This window comes from Pungitius pungitius, chromosome 4, assembly GCF_949316345.1.
Source record: "Pungitius pungitius chromosome 4, fPunPun2.1, whole genome shotgun sequence".
In the NCBI taxonomy this organism is placed as follows: Eukaryota; Metazoa; Chordata; class Actinopteri; order Perciformes; family Gasterosteidae; genus Pungitius; species Pungitius pungitius.
This window is the reverse complement of record NC_084903.1, coordinates 10478119-10496499: the sequence shown is the minus strand read 5'-3', so window position 1 is coordinate 10496499 and position 18381 is coordinate 10478119. Positions and strand designations below refer to the sequence as shown.

Sequence of the window (18381 nt, the reverse complement as noted above, 5' to 3'; positions counted from 1 at the left end):
GCGGTTGCGCCGGCACCAATGAGAAAAAAAGGCCCACAATCGCAGGTGACAGTTAGCAGAGATGTATTTGTAGTCCAAGGTGTATATGGAGAGTGAAGCCAGAACGGTTCCTTGTGGGGCCCCTGTGCACCAGGTCTGACTCACACTGTGTATCTGCACATAGACGGTTGGTGCGGTAGTCCAGGGATCCTTTAAGAGAGGTGGTGGTCCACCTCAAAAAAGGCATTGGAGAAATCTAAAAACTGAGCTTATGCCATCCGGTCCTTTCTCACCATCGTCTTCCTCAGATGTCACATATGCAAAGACTCACACAAACGTCTATTCCGAGGAATTTGCTAAATTAGACGGAAAAACTTGCTGTTATATTTACAGTAATATTGATTCTTGAATACAAACCTGCATTTACAGTACAGTACAGTGTTATCACTGCTCAGTTGATCCTTTTTTGGTAAACCTACTTCTCCAAAAGAGGTCTCTGAAATGTCACCAGTGGTCAATCGGGCCAAAAACCCAACCCTGTACATTTGTCATGCTATATTTGCACAACAGCTGACAAAGTGACCAGAGTGTAATCGATGAGTCATCTCTCCCTCTCTCTCATCCCCCTACAGGGCCTCCGTCGGCTCCCCGGAACCTGATCTCATTGATCAATGACACGGCTCTCTTCTTGCAGTGGATGCCTCCCATGGACACGGGGGGCAGGGAGGACGTCACTTACAACGTCCTCTGCCAGCGCTGTGACGGAAGAGACGGTGACAGCGGCGTGACGCAGTGTGAGCCATGTGAGCCGGACCTGCGCTTCGTCCCCCGCCCGCTTAGCCTGACCGCTACCTCTGTGGCGATACTAGATTTTGCCACGCACGTTAACTACACCTTTCATGTGGAGGCGGCAAACGGCGTCTCCGGGCTGGGGGGGTCTCCACGCTCGCTGGCAAACGTCACCGTCAATACCAACCAAGCCGGTGAGTTGAAGAGCTTTTGTTTACTTCAGTGCTTTCCAATCCAAACTGTGGTAATGATGACAAGCTAATTTGCCTAGCGCAGGTGATTATTATTCTATTGATATTCTTCACTGGGATAAAATGTACAATTAAACAGGTGAATTAATGTAATAACAGACAATTAATGGTAGGCATTTCTACAATGGGCTCCAAGATCTAATTTCAACTTTATATTCTGATTCAACTATAACTTTAAAACATTTTTGAAAGGCTAATTACAAAAACAGTTGTTAATTAGGGTTATGTCATTTACAATTACAAATATACATTTTAAAACACTTTGCAAGGCAGAAATAGTACACGGTAGGCTACAAAATATAGCAACACTTTGCATGTGTTAATCCTGCTGGCACGGGCAAAAATGACCATCTGGAAAGGTGGGCCTTTCCCCAGTGGACCATTCAAGCGGTGAGATGACATGTTTATCTAGCCGCTATCCAAAATTATATGTGCTACACTAAACAACCTAACTCTCAGCGTGACGACTCTGAGAGTCTCTTTGTTTAGTTTCTCGCCCCTTTTTGTTTTGTATTGCCAGGCCTTTTTCTTTCTCCCTGCATGGTGTGTGAAGTCGGCTTGTGCCTGTGTTTTTGGTTTGTTTTGTAAAATTGATTTTGCCAGTAAAGATACCGAACCTCGTTGTGTTCTTACTCTGCGCCTGAGACTCAGTCCTGATCCCTCACACTCTGAAAGATTGAGAAGGTGCGGTCCAAATATACTGGATGCATTTTGTATTAGTATTGGTTAAAAAAATAGTCCACAATTCACCTTTTGGGACATTTTTCATATTAACTGAGTGGATGTGAGAGACCTGTTTGTTGCTGAATGCTTAAAGTCACTTTCATCTACTGTACATTGAGAATTGGATATATGGCTCTCTTTTGTGTTTGATCAATCAAACAAGGCTTTGAGTGTGAGGGATTGAGAACTTTAATGTTCAAATGCATACTTGACATATGCTCGCGCTGTAGTTACATAAAAACTGTGTTTGTTTCCGGGAGCAGGTTGAGATTTATGCTCCTGTAACAGGAACATTTCTTTTTCTCTTGCCTTTCTCCCTCCTGAGAACCCTGTGTCTTTTTCCAAAGATGTTGTCTTTCTGTCCAGCTTTAGATGTCAAAAAAGTCCTCATCTGTGACCTTTAATAGCATAATGACTTGAAAATGGTGCTAATTAGCAACATGCGGCTGACCTGAGATCAACTGCTGATAAATGTCCTCAAAGAAGCCCTGGCTTGGGCTTGAATTGGAGATTTATGAGACTTGCCTGTTCAAGTGACTACTGGAGGCTCATCCTGATATTTCAAGTTACAAAATAATGACAGCATTATTGATGTAGAGAGTCGAAATGAAGGAAGGAGTGGATCCATAATTCCTACTGAGATGTATATGTGCACAGTTTCTCTCCTTTCAGTAAGACGTGACATTCTGATGATAACAAGACAGACTCCCGTCAATGGCTCAGATATACAAATATGAAATTATCTGTCCTTAATCGCCTTTGTGTGCGATAACAGGCGGCAATAATTATAGCGGTAAGATTGTTGCAGTTTGTCATTTGTATTCCTAAGACCGAAAGGAAGTGCTTAAATTTATGTCTACAATTACATCCAATCTGTCGGTTCACAGATGGCTGTTTGTCCAATTATCTGTACAATAGATGGAAGGATCTAAGTCACTCATCAAGTTCTGAATTCTCTGTATTGTGGTCTCTTAATCAGAATGGTGCTTCGTCCTATTTAAACAAGACAGAGTTCTGTCATTCTGGTGTTTTACAAGTTTCATTTTCACTCTTTAAACCATCTTAGTTCAGGGTTTTACCGTGCTAGCTTTAGCTAATTAGGACACTACATAAAATACAGCCCAGGTGGAATGTTTTGCATTTTTTGATTTGCAGCTGTTTAGAAGAAAATAGAATTATGTAAATGAAAATCAAAACTTTGACCTGATGGCGGCGTTAGGGGAAAAGTCTGGATAACTTTACTCCCGAGTGGGAACATGAATGGACGTACCAAATTTCATTGCAATGAATTTTGTAGTTGTTAATATATTTCTGTCTGGGACTTTATTAAATCAAAATGAATGACCATTTTCTTATTAGGTCATTATCATTGTCCACCAACCCTTTTTTGGTTTTTGGCTCTTTTTTTTTACGGATACAGTATAATTGTTTTTCATGCTTTGCTCAGTTTCGCTAGTGATATCGAGTGAAAGATGGTCTCAAACAAATGAAATCCCTCTCATTCAAGAGAAGATAAATCAAGTCAATTTACTTCATCATTCATTGTTGCTTCTCCCCTAGCATACAGTGAACAACATTCAAAGTATTATTGTTACAATTGTTTAGCTGTGATCCTGCCATGGGAGCCAGACGTCACATGTTCACTTCACACCCATCTCTCCGGCAAACGCCGCTCGACTGACGGGAGGAAGTTGTAATGCAAAATAATCTCTGTAGAGGAGGAGAAGCAGCCTGTGGGGATGTTTCCTTCTGGATGTTTAGAATGGATTAACTTGTCAAACTGGCTCTGCAGAGTGGAAACACTGTATGCACCCACAGCCAAACAAATCCATGCTTGTGCAACATTCGCACACGCGTTGGCTTCACCCGCCTTCATACCACGCGCAGCCCTGCATGTGGTCATTTTTAGTCTTTTCCCAGCTCGTCCCTGTGCTCCCCCTCGGTTTTCTTTCTCCCACACGCAGGGATCCTTTCCTGTAGTCCATTGGACATACATTACATAAGAGGCAGGGGATTTTAAGTATCACATTTGCGTTTTTCTTCTGAGTAACTCCTTGAAATGTAAATGAACGGGTAACATGCATTTCATAAATACACTATATTGTAGCTGTACATATTCTATTATTATTATTATATATATTAGAATGTTGTTAAATAACAAAGAATTCACCAAGCAGTCAAAACCGTAACCGAGCTGAGACAGAGGCTTGTTGTAAATCTCTGCTTGTCAAAACTTTTCTTTGGATGTACTTTGGACAGGCTCATTGCCAATTAACTCAGATGCTGCGAGGTGATTCATTTAATTCATTGTGAAATTCTGTCAACGATGGAATGGTAGCCAATCAACGGCAGAAATAGCAATTAAAGATTTTTTTTTGTGAGAATCAGGGGGCACCATTTGTTTTCTGTTGGCACGCTATCTGTTTATAAATTGCATATTAATGTCTCATTATTCTTGTAATTATGCTAATTCTTGTGTGCCCTAACGTCTGCATGGTTGTCTAACCTTGATGAAGTTCTAATTCCCAGTTAAACAACAGGAATGATCGGTCCGTCCAGTGTCTGTTGACCTTGTTTTCAGTCACTGTTGCAGGTAGAGCTGAGCCATAGTTATTTAGTCACATATTCTCAGAAGACACGTTTAGTAGCGGTGAAGCCCTCTTTGTGTGTCACACTTAATTTCCCTGTGTAAAGCAGGATGCTTGTCGAAGTTGATGAAGGTCAGCGGCTGTCGTCCCGGCGCCTCTCAAGGCAGCAACGCAGGGCCGCGTGAGCCGTGGGGTCTCTGTTGTTTTACTGCACGGCAGAGCGGCTCTCACCCACCAGTCCTCCCACTAGGTTCACTGCGGCGTTTTGTGACGAGGCACAGAGAAGTCAGTGCAAACTTGTCCCAGTTGTTTACTGATGATTTTCACCTTCAACAGGAGCAGAGCGAAGACCACGCGGTTAGACTTTGTCTGTGTTCAAATCAATCCTCTTGTACTGTGAAAGATTGTGTCCACGACTGATGGAGGCTGACGACTCTGTAATTGAGCCTTTTGAAAGTTGGGACCAAAATCACACTTGTTAAGTTTTTGTTGGTGGGATATACTGTATTATATACTGAGTAATTTCAACAAATCAAAAGGATTTATTGATGCATTGATTCGGAGATAACCCAAATGTTTGAATGGGGAAATCTCTATGAGATGTGCTCATTGTTTAAGGCTAAATTGAGGCTCTACTGCTCTGCTACTACTAGATATTATACTGGTGTTATACGTTATTAGTATTCACTTTTCTGGGGTATTTCTTCGTATTCTCAGCTGACTTGTAATTATTTGACCATTATTATTTTAAATATTTGACAATAGCTAAGGTTTGAGCAATCAGTGACTTTTTAAGTCACTCTAAGTCACGCATTTCTAGCTTCTGGTGCACTGTTTGATTACGGCTTCACACAAACAGTGACTGTGACATCATTTTCGAGCACCTACCCTCCGGTGCCACGTTGAGCCGGACAACGTTGTCAGCTGTTTTCTTTAACATCCGTGCTTCTCAGTGGCTTACATTTGAACTTTTTATGTTGTCTGGTTCTGTTCATACTGTGAAGTGATTTTCATTGATTCCTCAATGTTCTTATACAACAATCAAGAAACGAGTACAAATACAATGCCAGTGCAGCTTTAGCTTTTAAGAAAAATTGAGTGTTGTGAGCATATTTTTACTCTATTTAACTTGCCAATCAATCGTTGTGTTTGTATTTCCACAAGGTTTTGAGGTCAGTAACCCAGATTTGAACCTGGACCGTTAGTTGTTGTACATGAACATTTCCTCTTCAACCATTCTACATGTGAACAGCAATAGAACACTATCAATGCATAAATGTGCGTATGTTGTGTAGTGTAAATAATAATGTGACTGCTGTATATTGTATGCATATCTTTCTATGGGCTGCAGGCAGGTTGGAAAAGCATCCAGAAGAGAGATTTATGAATTCAACCTTTACTTAAGTGTATCTTATATCCGTTGTTTATCTTTGATTATGTTTCAGCTATGGTATCTTCATCGCCTCTTTTTTTCTTTTTTCAAAACAATAACAAGAGTCATGCGGAGGTCGCACATTCTAAATGCATGTGTGAGCATCTCTCAATGTTTTTGCTGTGTCCTCATTCAGGAGCTTTTCTCTCTTTACTTTGTTCTCTTCCCTTTTCCCCCAGTGGATTCCCTTTCCGTTTTCATCTCCTTTGCTTTGGGAATAAGGCTGACGTCTATTTATATACTCAGATGCTGGGGAGATGCAACCTCGTGGGATTTCTTCACAGCTTTCCCTGTTAACTCCTCCTCTCTTCTACCCCCTTCTTTATCTTTCTTCATCTACAGTTGAGGGCTAACCTAAATTCAGATGTTGCCCATAGACAATATATAGAGTTCATTTGTTGTGAATATTCTTTTGAATCGTGATGGAAATGTAACGATTGCAATAGTTTTCTGGGAGCCGCTCATACATAGCAGTATAGGTTTCTAACCAACGGGCTGATTCATCCTCAACCTAAAATAGCATCTTGCATAAGAGTTCACAGGGTTTTTAGAGAGTTTCTAACAAAAATGTCCATGCAAAGAAAAGTCCACTCCTCAAGCACCGTTACACACACCTACACACACACACACACACACACCTACACACACACACACACAGACATGCTGATAGATACATAACATTATACTGTATGCTGGAGCCAGAAATCCCCTCTAGTAATGGGATTTTCATGGACATTTTTATACCAAGTAACAAGTGGGTTATGCATATTTATCTGCCTGGTTTCACTGGTGGCAACTTAAAAACATCATGATTTCTCTAAAAACTCATCAAATTCATCCATACCTTTGTTGCTTTGATATGTTTTAACTAATACATTTGTATAACAAGCTCATTTAGTTACACTTTAATTTATTGTAATTCTATTTTTAGGATCTGCTCATGGATGATTTCATAAAAGGAATTCTTTAACGCAATTCAATTCAAAACTAGAAAAAAGCCATCACACACAGACTTATAGTCTTTATGCAACCATTTTTGTTAACAAACTAGACAGTGTCAAAACGTGACTTTGGTCAGAATTACTTGCAGGTTGATGCTTGCCTCAAGTTGTGCCTTTACTTGCATACTTACTTCCATTTTTACAGTGGGTATCGACAGATGTTTCTCTATCTGTCGGTGCTAGAGCTGAAATGACTTAAAACACGAAAAACAAATACTCCTCTTGTTTTGAAAATGAATGTTTATTTTTTAAAATTAGCTAAATGATAAAGAGAAATTGGTCTTGTTCCTTGCCTTGTTAAATAGACAGTCTGTTTCTGCTTTGTACTCTTGGATAGAGAACACAAGTCATTTGGACATTGACTTCCATTGTTTTTAATCCTATTGGACATTTTCTCGACCATTAATCAATCAACAGAGAAATTAATCTGCAGATAAATCAGTGAAAATAATGATTTGCTGCAGCCCTACTGTGCACATTGGAATTGCTTTTGTAGAGGATTTCACTGTTCACATGTTGTTGGCGATGTGGTCACCCATCAATCAGAAACATACAAATACAATATCCACAAGTAAATCTGGTTCTCAGCTACCTGTCATATTTCTCCTTTGACAACTTGCTGAGCATTTTGTTTAAAGAAACTTGAGTTTAATATAGTGACCTTTGTATTAATTAGAGCTTTTTTTCTCAATTAGACTTTAAACCGGCCAGTCTTGAGCTAAAACACAAATGTATGCATTAGATGACATTCCCGAGTCACTGCAGTTTGTCCTTGGCATTGCACTTTGCCACCGAGTCTGCTCTGAATACGTAGTGTTTACTTGTTGTTGTTGTGTGTGCTGTTTGCTATTAATAACTGCAGCAGGAAGCCACTCTGAGGCTTGAGATATTCCCTCAACATCTCCGGGCGCTTCGTGCAGCTCAGCCGCCACCTGCCACCGGGATAGAGAGGACACATGTTATCTGGAGTAGCACGGCCGACGCGGCAGACGCGTGGTGTGACTCTGCAAACGGTTTGACAGACAGCGCGGGCCCAGCCGTGCGTGACCCCGTGTGTTTGTGGTGTGTGCAGCTATTGAGAAGATATAATATGAAACGCCTGAGATTCTCACCGGTCAAAGCGGTTGAGCCGATGGACTGTGAAGCGCCGGGCTGGACCGAGCTGCTGAGACAAAGTCGCGGCAATGTGTGAAAGTCACATTTGCAACTCAAGACTTCTGGCTTAATTTCGGTGGCCCTCACCTTCGTGAAGTGCCTCATCCAGCCTTTGGCCCGTTAATAGTGAGTTTATCTGCTTCTCTGAGCTCTAAGGACGGTGTAAGACGTCAATCCGGGTTGGAATTTCTATTCCAAAGATGATCTCTAAAACAGCGAGATCCACAACAGAGAGACTGGATGTGTTCGTTTGCCACATCATATTCTGTTCAAGCAAAGGCTTAATGAATAATTGATGAAGTAGTTGAATCTCTGCTAGGTTACTTTTTGTCTCCTCAGCAGCTTTTTGCAGAACAGTACTCGAAATTGAAAATAATGACAAACATGATGAAGGGTTGCTGTGCGTATAGTGGTTTGTTGACAACAAAGCAGTTTTGCTCAAAGAGGGGCTGGACAGTAAAATGGTTGCTTCTCTGCCCTCTATTCCCTTTAGGTATTCCTCTAATAGAGAAAGAATTGTCCTCTAGAGTGCAATGACATTGTGTTATTTCTGAAAAATTGCCTTTTTGAGATTTTCTTTTTCTGAACTGTGAAAGGGGAGAAGTAACATTGTGTTTTCATTGTGTCGCTTTTTTCATAACTTTTTGTTTATATGTTGATATTGTTCTTCTGTGATTGCAGAAGACACTTTCATATTGTGTCTTTCATTCGAATTTCCGGGCTATGTGTTTCACAGCCGTGGCTCGTGCAACATATGGTTGAGATCACTCATTTCCTCCTTCTCCCTTGAGCCTCTTGGACAGGTGACTGAGTGGCTCAGTTTTCTTGGCTCAGTTTTCTTGCTCTTGTTTTTTCCATGTACCGATCTTTCTTCGGCACATGACCCTTAGACCATGCGTCTACTAAGTTAATGATCACAGCGGATCTCCTTGCATCCTCAGGTCCTGCTCTGGTGGGTGTAGTCAGGAAAGACTGGGCTTCCCAAAACAGCATTGCCCTCTCCTGGTCAGAGGTGGAAAAGCTGCCCTCAGAAATAGTGGACTATGAAGTTAAATACTTTGAGAAGGTAAAATCTCTGATTGTACTCAAGGAAAAAGTTGCATTTGTTTTCTTAGACTATTTTGATATAATTCTTGTTTTAATTGCTTCAATTGTTTTAATCGTAGTAACATTTGTTTGCACTGAAACCCCAAGGTGTTACGTATAGTGCACACAAATAATCACCTTTCACCATCTCCTCCAATAGTAATTTAGATGAAAATGTATTTGGATCAATTATTACTGTGATAATAGTCTTATGCAAAACACAGTTAATCTGTCGTGCTAAAAACTAGATTTTTGTATCCTCTCCGGCAATCGAGTCACGTTTTTTTTTTTTCTTCAGGAGCAAGAGCAGCTGAGCTACTCATCAACACGGACCAAAAACCCCAGCGTGGTCGTGACGGGTCTCAGACCCTCGACTGTCTACGTCTTCCACGTCCGTGTTCGCACTGCTGCTGGCTACACGGCGTACAGCCCCAACTATGAGTTTGCCACAGCGGCTGAGGGTACGCCGCGGGGGGGGGGGACCAGTTCTAGAAAGGAGAGGCACTGATATTTGGTGTTGAAATTCAAAAAAGAAATAGGTCATATTTTTGAAACATAGGACTCGACTGGAAGTAAGGTTTAATGTGATGTCATTGGTGTTGATCAACAACCTTATAAAATCGAAGGTATTTCATGGTCATTCTCTGCTATGGATCAGTGAAACTCATCCGTTCTTCTTCAAGCACGAGCCATTTATCCGAATGTTTATAAGCTCTGTAAGTTGCTGATGCACACATTACGCTCGGCTGATTATGACCTTGAAATATGCAGGGATGCACAGCCTCTTACAAAATACACACTTTTGGTAATGAATATGTAGCACCTTCATATTTTCATACTCCCAGAGGCCAATGCATTTATAGACTTAGATTTGGCTTCTACAAATGCAGTGTTCCTTCTTACCTCATTCGTTCACTTACTCTCACATGGTGTTATGTCACAGGATGCAGTGATTTCCTTGTTCCTTGACTGTTTACTCCTTTCCTTTTCCTACCACCTGTTAGCCTCAGTCAAATATAATAATAAATCCTGCTTTAAATTACTAAACAGATATGTTTGTTTCAACAAATATCACTGAGCCCTCCGTCCATTTAGGACATCATGAAATATTTCTGGCACACTGCCATAAAAATGAAATGTGGGAATATTTTCATTTAAAATCAAGCAGCACAGAAACTAAATATATCTCCTCACTGTTTTGTTCATTCATTGGACCACGTAGTGTGTGAGTTCTGTGGTTCTACCACTGGGAGAGAGCTGGTTATACAGGTACTGACTTGGCTTTGCTCTCTTCTCTCTTTCCTCAGATCCAGATATTTCTGATCAAGGTCAAGTTCTGGTGGTGGTCACGGCGTCTGTAGGAGGTTTCTCCCTGCTGGTCATCCTGACCCTCTTCCTCCTTATCACTGGACGGTAAGACCCCCGCCCCCTACTGTCTCTCTCTGATTCTGTCTTTCTTTTAACACCACTCACACACCACACACACTTTCCTCTTTTCTCCTCCTCTCATGATCTCAAATGTGAGGCTACAACCCAAAGTCTGCTAATGGACTCTCTTTTTGCCACCAAGCAGACGCTCTCATTTTCCAAATGGCTGAACCAATTTTCTGCCTAATTGCTCAGCATGTAATGCAAGTACCAGCAGTTTGCTCCGTTCCATTAACTTGCACAGGTTAGCTGTGTCTTCACGCTGAGTCTGCTTCATAGGGTTTTACCATTAGTGGCACTTATTAATAAACAATGATAAATGGACCAGAATCTGGAGGTCATTTGTCTGGATTTTACGTTATAATGAACCAAATTGAAATGATAATCTTAGATTACACAATTTGCAAACTTTGAATGTTGAAAATATCTCCACAGTGTGTCTCACTTTCCCACACATAAAAGTGTAGTGAGAGTATTGAGACAAATTGTTGTGCCTGTTGAGAACAAATACTCAATACTTTGCATAATATCCAACAAAATTAGTTTTTACAAATGTGTAGGCTGAAGTGTAGACCATATTTTGAAATATGTATAATATGTTAAAGGAATGCATTTTGGGAGGGACTGTGTGTCTTAGTCTCTGATATCTGCTCTTGATTTTTCTGGGTTCTGGCCCTTGTGTTTGTCCTCATCATATCTCTAAATGTGAACAACCCCGAGACATATTTGTAAGCATTGGAGACAAATACACGCCAATGTGGTCCTTCATGTCTTATCAGAACATCAGGAATGTTTTGCCTTAAACCACATTAATTTTCACATTAATTATTAGCTGATGTTCACACCTCGATGAAGGGATCGGATCCACTTTCACAATCTTAGTGGGGACTTGAGCAGCGGTGTCAATAGAATCAATAGTCTTATTGATTTTATTTTGTAGATCTAATGAAGACAAATGCATAGACAAACATGTCATTTAAGTATGATTCCAACCAGTTTAGTATTGGGCCAGACCCAGATGTGCAGTTGGTGTGGTTACGTGTTGTGGTTGATCATGATCATTTTTCGTGTATTATTTCAACTTACTCAGGTGCAAGAATAGGCAAGAAAGACTTGTAAATGTAAATGACACTCAACACTATCTGCTTTATCTCCTACTTTCTATTTGGCCTGCAGCTTCATCTATCAGTAATGGTAGTTCTCTTATCTAGCTCATTCAGCATTTTAATATAAATAAACTCTTCTAAAGTAAAAAGATGCAAAGTACAAGTGAAGTTTTGATAATAAGAGGATTTTACCTTAATATGTGTCTTGTGTATGGTTTGAGCATTGAGAATGCAAATTGGTCTTTTGGGGATTGATTGCTACATTTGTCCTGACTCTATGGAGACTGAGCTTTGAAAGCCTTGATTTTTTGGGACTGACTGGCGTAAAAGCTGTGAAATGGAACGAAATATACAAGAAGGCAAAAAGGAAAGAACAAAAATTGCCCAAAAGTAATGGGTTAGAGAAAAGAGGAAAACATTTTTTTTCGAAGCAAAAGCCTGGCGACGGCTTCTGCTGTCTGAAATGTTTTCCATTTCCCACCTTTTGTCACAAGGGCAGGAAACCTGGTCATTGGATTTTTGTTCCTGAAGATTCGTAGTTATTTGATTTCAGTTTTAAAATAATGACAATGACTTGGTTGAAAATAATAAAATTGCCCATCAGAAAGGAAAAAGGATGTTTTTTTTCATGTTGTGAGACCAGATGTGGTCGGAAAAAAGAGTGCTGAGACTTTGCAGGATAACAATGCCCCTGTGCTTACGTGCGCATTCAACCTGTTGTTTTGATTCACTATTCTATATAAAAAAATGAATGACAACGAGGAAAATTGAATGACCAAATGAAACACAGACCATTGTTACACTTATCTTCTGGTACAGAAACCAAAGCGGCCCGACAAAGAGAGGACATACGGGGTGTTTTCTGATGTGATTCCTACTCTGGTTCACCTACACAGGTGTCAGGGCTACATTAAAGCCAGGATGAAGTCAGAGGAGAAGAGGAGGACTCGCTTCCGTGCTGGACATGGTATCTATTTCATGTTTTTTGTGTTGTATGTGTTAGAAAATGACTTGTCTGGGTTTTCACATCAGGTGCTGAAACGCTCCTGCTCCCACACCTTAAGTCTGGACACAGGTTGTACAAAGAGCCGTCACAGTTTGCCTTGGTGTTTCCATTTCCTTTATTGCACCAATCACAGTGCCTCATACACCCATTACTGGACAAAACTCGGTAACCGCTGCTCTGTTTAAGAAATTACAGGATTAACCCTGGTGTGGTTTGGCCATTGCAGATAAAAACCGGGTTATTGATTGGCACCGTAGGGGAGACATACCAATCTTGGGAAAGAAAACGTTGTCCTGCGGACGGTTGAGTGAGAGCTCTTGTAGGATTGGATGTGAGGCCTGCAGGGACACACATGTGGCTCCTGTAACCACGCTGTGCTGCTGATTTGGTGATTTGAGATTGATCCAATATCCCCAATCCCCACAAACACACACAGACACACATCGACCCAAGGCCAGTCTATGTGTGTACACTGTGTGTCTTTGAGCTTTCTGCTTTTCCTCCCATGTGCAGAAAGTTGGACAACTTTTGCTGCAGAATTATACTTATTGCTATTTTACATTTTGCATGTGATTGTTCATCTAGTTTTGCTTGCAGAACATAATACATAATGATTACAGTCTTCCCATGAAATACATATTTTGAAAATAGTTTGAATCCTGGCCTCCAGGAGTCTTTTTTTGTTGTTCTGTTCCTTGCTGTTTGGTGCTGCGAGGCATCAGCTAGGCGGGGAGGCCAGCAGCCTCAACAAACTGTAAGAAAAGGCCTTTTCTGCAATGGAGCTGTTCAGACACCCTGGAGAGAGGGGAGGGTGAAGACTCCAACTGAAATCTTTCTCAGAAGAAGCCTTCAACCATCACAACATGACCTGACAGAGCTATAACGTACATTTAGTCCCCAGCTCATCTGCTCCAGGTGTACCAGGGGCTGCTTCAAGTTATCATTTGTGCCAGTCATCGTGAGCACTGCAGCAATACCCACAGCCTCAGTTAGTGAGGAGGATGCTGAAGTCTGGCTGCCTGCTACGTCTCTATATGCTGCTCTGGGGCTGTTTCTTCAGCTTGTTGTTTTTCTTTTGTTTCTTGTTGTTTTTCTCCATCCCTTCACAAAATAGCAGAAAAGATTATAGAAGCAAATATATCATGAATGCTTGTCTGATATGGCCCAAACCAAAAGCATCATAATACACTATTGTTCAAAGACCAGTTATTAATGAAGCCTAAATGTTTAAATCAACCATTTATTTTCTTTTTTGAATCAAGAAAGAAAATGACGAAGTAGTGGTCAACATATTTGAAAAAGGGTGTAATACATGATTGAGTAAAAGGAAAGACATTTTTTCCCCCATAATCAAAGTCATTTTAAATTCTGGTGAGGGAAGCTGTGGTTTTAAACTGTTGTCAGATTTTACTTTATACAATCAGGTTGCATAGTGGCTCATATTATTATGTGATCTCGCGTACTGTATATAGTATGAGATGCACGATTGTCTGATCTGCATGTGTACCATGTACCCACTGCTATTATACTGTATGAAGAGCTGAGAGTTTCCCTTGAAAATAGCTGCACGTTATCAGTGTGTTTAACATGTGTATTCCAATATTATATGTAAAATATCTAAATTGTCTTTCCTCTTCCAGTCCCGTTCTCTGGGATAAAGACCTATGTGGATCCAGATACGTATGAAGATCCAACTCAGGCTGTTGAGGAATTTGCCAAAGAGATAGACCCCTCATACATATGCATTGAGAGGGTGATTGGTGCAGGTAAAACAGATGTACACAAGACAAAAAGACTCCACATACACAAATATAAATAAGCACTCATACTTTATACTGTACATGTTTTACAGATTTTATTTCATGCACTGCACAGATGTCAACTGTCTACAAGAGGAAAGCATGAATGTGTGTAATGCATAACGGGTAACAAGAGAGAAAGGGTTCATTTGAGTGTCATTATCTTAATCTGGCTACTTTTTATGTTGAGAAACAGGGTGACACAGCAATATTGTAAAAATGTCCCAACGGTCGTTGACTAGGAGAGAAAAAATGGAAATGGTCACATTTAATGTTGAGTAATATTTTTTATTTTATTAAAAATGCTAAACCCCTTAAAGTTCAATTCAAGACTTTTACAGCCACTGATTTTAAAGTAGTTTATAGGATTGTACATTAGGGGAACAAAGCATGTGCTGCCGACTGTGAATATTCAATGGTTCATTAAATTGAGCAGATTGTGTCCGCTATTTAACTCAGGAGTAATTATGAAGGTGCCTCCCTTCTGTCTAGTTTCCTGAACACTGACTCCATCTGGTGGAGGCTGTGCATACAGCTGTGTAACTCTTAATAGTGAAGCAAATCTATAAATCTATGAATCTATAGACTATTCTTATTATGCCATTGAGTTGCAAATAAATTCTTATAATATATAACTGTGCACCCTTTTTATGTATTGTGTTGTTCTGACAGGTGAATTTGGAGAAGTCTGTAGTGGTCGGTTGCACATACCTGGAAGGATGGACATCGCCGTGGCAATAAAGACACTTAAAGGTGGCTATATGGAACAACAGAGGCGAGACTTTTTACGCGAGGCTTCTATAATGGGACAGTTTGACAATCCCAACATCATCAGGCTGGAGGGAGTGGTCACGAGGAGTAAGCTCTCTTTTGTGTCTCTCTGGACGTGTTTGTTGTTGTTTTTTTGCATGCATGCTCTCCTCTTCAGCATCAGTTGTACTGTAGTCCACACTATGTGGCATTTTAAAATCCTGTCTTTCCAACCCTTTCCTCAGGCAGACCAGTGATGATAGTCGTTGAGTACATGGAAAACGGAGCGCTCGATTCTTTCCTCCGGGTGAGAGAAATGAACAGTGTCAGATGTGCCACTGTTTGCTTAGGAAATGTTGTCACCAGTACATCACATGTTCTCTCTCTCTCTCTCTCTCTCTCTCTCTCTCTCTCTCACTACCTCTCCAGGCACGTGATGGACAGTTTACAGTGCTGCAGCTGGTTGGCATGATGCGTGGCATCGCAGTGGGAATGACCTATCTCTCAGAGATGGGCTACATTCACAGAGACCTAGCTGCTCGCAACATCCTGGTGGACGAGAACTTGGTGTGTAAGGTGTCTGATTTTGGCATGTCCAGAGTCCTGGAAGATGACACCGAAGCAGCCTACACCGCTGCGGTGGGTGTGGATCATACAGTTACAGCATGCGATTACAATCCGACATGTACTGCAGTGGCTTTAATCTGGGTTATTGATGTTGCATCAGGGAGGAAAGATACCAATACGCTGGACGGCACCGGAGGCGATTGCGTATGGAAAATTTTCCTCAGTCAGTGACGTATGGAGCTACGGCATTGTCATGTGGGAAGTGATGTCATATGGTGAGAGGCCCTACTGGGAGATGTCCAATCAAGATGTAAGCTACCGATCCCTTCAAAACTCCAAAAGCCCTCGAGGCCTCATTGAAACACAGATCACTTGCATTTGTATTTATCTTCTCAGGTAATTTTATCAATTGACGAAGGCTACCGTCTACCAGCACCAATGGGTTGCCCTGTGACACTGCACCAGCTGATGTTGCACTGCTGGCAGAAGGAGTCCAACCAGCGGCCACGCTTCAACAACGTGCTCTCGTTCCTGGACAAACTCATAATCAATCCCAGTAGTCTGCTACCTCTGGTGAATGATCTACAGAGGTAACTATCAATAATTAATACAGATAATATTTTGCATAGATGTCATCCCTGCTTGGTAGTGCAGGTAAAATATGAAACCAAAAAACACTTGTTGCTGCTTTTAGGAGCTATGAGCTAAATTGTTAAGAGCTCCAATAGAATCGTATTTATGTGCTATAAAAATATCAAACCCAAGGGACATAAAGCAAGCAAGCAGGGACATCTTGGAAAATACTCTGTAAATGGAGGGCGATACCACCGGGAAATAATAATTAGTTGTCAAAATACATCGAAATGACTAACCTCTAAAGCTGGAAAACGTATGCACTGAAAAATGATAGGTGCTAATAATGGCTCTACACGGTTTATACATTCAAATCACTGGCATGTTAACCAGAATAATACTTCACATTCCAATCAACGAACGCCTTTGTATTGGTTAACTTTCTGTTTGTCATCTCAGTTACCCTGAATCCCCAGAAGACATGCCGGACTACCCCCTTTTTATCTCTATCGGTGACTGGCTCGACTCCATCAAAATGAGCCAGTATAAGAACAACTTCCTAGCAGCAGGATACACGACCCTGGATTCCATTTCTACAATGAGTTTGGAGTGAGTGAAGCCAAATTATACAGAGTGCAGCTATAGTATGAAGAAGAAGCACTACAAGCAATCAAGCATGAAGGGAACCGGATAAATTGTGAAATTGTACTTGTGATTTCACAATCAAGAAATTATCTGTACAGTATGTGAATGTATGAAAACTGTATTATAACTGCTACTCCCAGTATTACAGTATTATATCCTTGTTATGACTATGCTTATTGCTCTTATTATGAAGTTTTCCCAGTGTGCTTGTGGCAGATTATTAACTTCATTGCATGTTTTTTGGTTGATTTTAAAATAGCTTGGCAGTAAACTAATTCAAAATTGTACTTCTTCACTTTAGTGACATCAGGCGTATCGGGATCTGTTTGATTGGCCACCAGAGGAGAATAATAAGCAGCATACAGTCACTCCGCCTGCAGCTCCACCACATCCAACAGAGTGGCTTTCAAGTATGAGACCATCACACAAAGACAGAATGTGTTTTCACACTGAGCCACAGACTTCCTTGGCATCGTCATATAATTAATTGGACTTGGTGTAGCAGGTACCCAATGCTGCTCATGTGAAAGAGGGCCGCTGCCTGACACACACTCTTCATCTTGTGGATCCTCATCACTACAGCCTCCACAACAACCAACCTCTGTCAGTGTTGGCCAAATGCCGTCTCTTTATTAGCTCAGCAACTGCTAGCATTCACTTGAATTTTGGAACTTCTTTACTCTAGTGTCTACTCAAGTGTTCACCAATACCTCTTCTCTTTCCAAGTGACAATCCAATGGTTTGTATTGACTTTGAATGGTCTCAAGTCAGTTACCTCATGACCGCAGAGGAAGTGGATAGATCAGAGGCTAAATGCTGATGAATGGCACAGTACACGATTTTAATAACAACCTTTCAAGTCGGTTAATGAAACAATTCACCAGGAATAAAGATTGAAAGAATGGTAAATACAATCATGTTTTTTGAACTGAAGACCGCTGAATGTCAAAAGATTTTATAGAAATATATGTTCGATCCTCATGATAATGCAGTATGTGTTGTACAAAATGTCTTGTGAAAATTGTATGTTTTATTCAGTAAGTTTGTTCCTTAATAAACAACCCTATTTTAATACTTTGTCCTTGGTCAGATTGCTTGAGCACATTAACAAAGAAGTCCATGGATACACCCTCTCTCAAACACACACGTGTCCTCTTAAATGTAACTTAAGAGACATGTTTTCTGGACATAAAGAATGGTCAGGTGACTTTGTCAAATGGGTGTGTCTGGTAGGTTATAAATGAAAGAGCTAAAGAAAGTGGTGACAAAATGTGTGTTTAGGTTCCACGTTGTACTGCTTTTTTCTATTATTTATTATAGAAAAGGGCACACCATTTCAATTTTCTATATAGACGAGCATGAATGAACTAGAATTGTATTTGCAGGAATAAAAAAGAAATTTAAAAAACAACCAGAAAATTGTTAAATAAAAAAGGAGAATGTGCCCAATACGAGTAAGGTGGCTCCACTGTAGAGTAAGGTTGCTTATAACCAATACAAAGA

At 40.7% G+C, this 18381-nt stretch overlaps 1 protein-coding gene across 2 annotated transcripts in view; it reads left to right on the top strand.

Annotated features, from left to right (window-relative positions):
• LOC119226344 (ephrin type-A receptor 6-like) overlaps positions 1 to 17937 on the top strand; it is a 37433-nt gene extending 19496 nt beyond the window's left edge. For both annotated transcript variants that reach the window (XM_037484233.2, XM_037484242.2), the window contains 13 exons: positions 612 to 962; positions 8860 to 8984; positions 9303 to 9465; positions 10312 to 10417; positions 12435 to 12505; positions 14185 to 14310; positions 15016 to 15201; positions 15339 to 15400; positions 15523 to 15732; positions 15821 to 15970; positions 16057 to 16250; positions 16693 to 16842; positions 17180 to 17937. In XM_037484233.2, coding sequence (XP_037340130.2) covers positions 612 to 962; positions 8860 to 8984; positions 9303 to 9465; positions 10312 to 10417; positions 12435 to 12505; positions 14185 to 14310; positions 15016 to 15201; positions 15339 to 15400; positions 15523 to 15732; positions 15821 to 15970; positions 16057 to 16250; positions 16693 to 16842; positions 17180 to 17294 — 2009 coding nt within the window. In that variant the 3' untranslated portion in view covers positions 17295 to 17937. The remainder of the gene's footprint in view (positions 1 to 611; positions 963 to 8859; positions 8985 to 9302; positions 9466 to 10311; positions 10418 to 12434; positions 12506 to 14184; positions 14311 to 15015; positions 15202 to 15338; positions 15401 to 15522; positions 15733 to 15820; positions 15971 to 16056; positions 16251 to 16692; positions 16843 to 17179) is intronic.
• Positions 17938 to 18381: the final 444 nt, after the last annotated feature.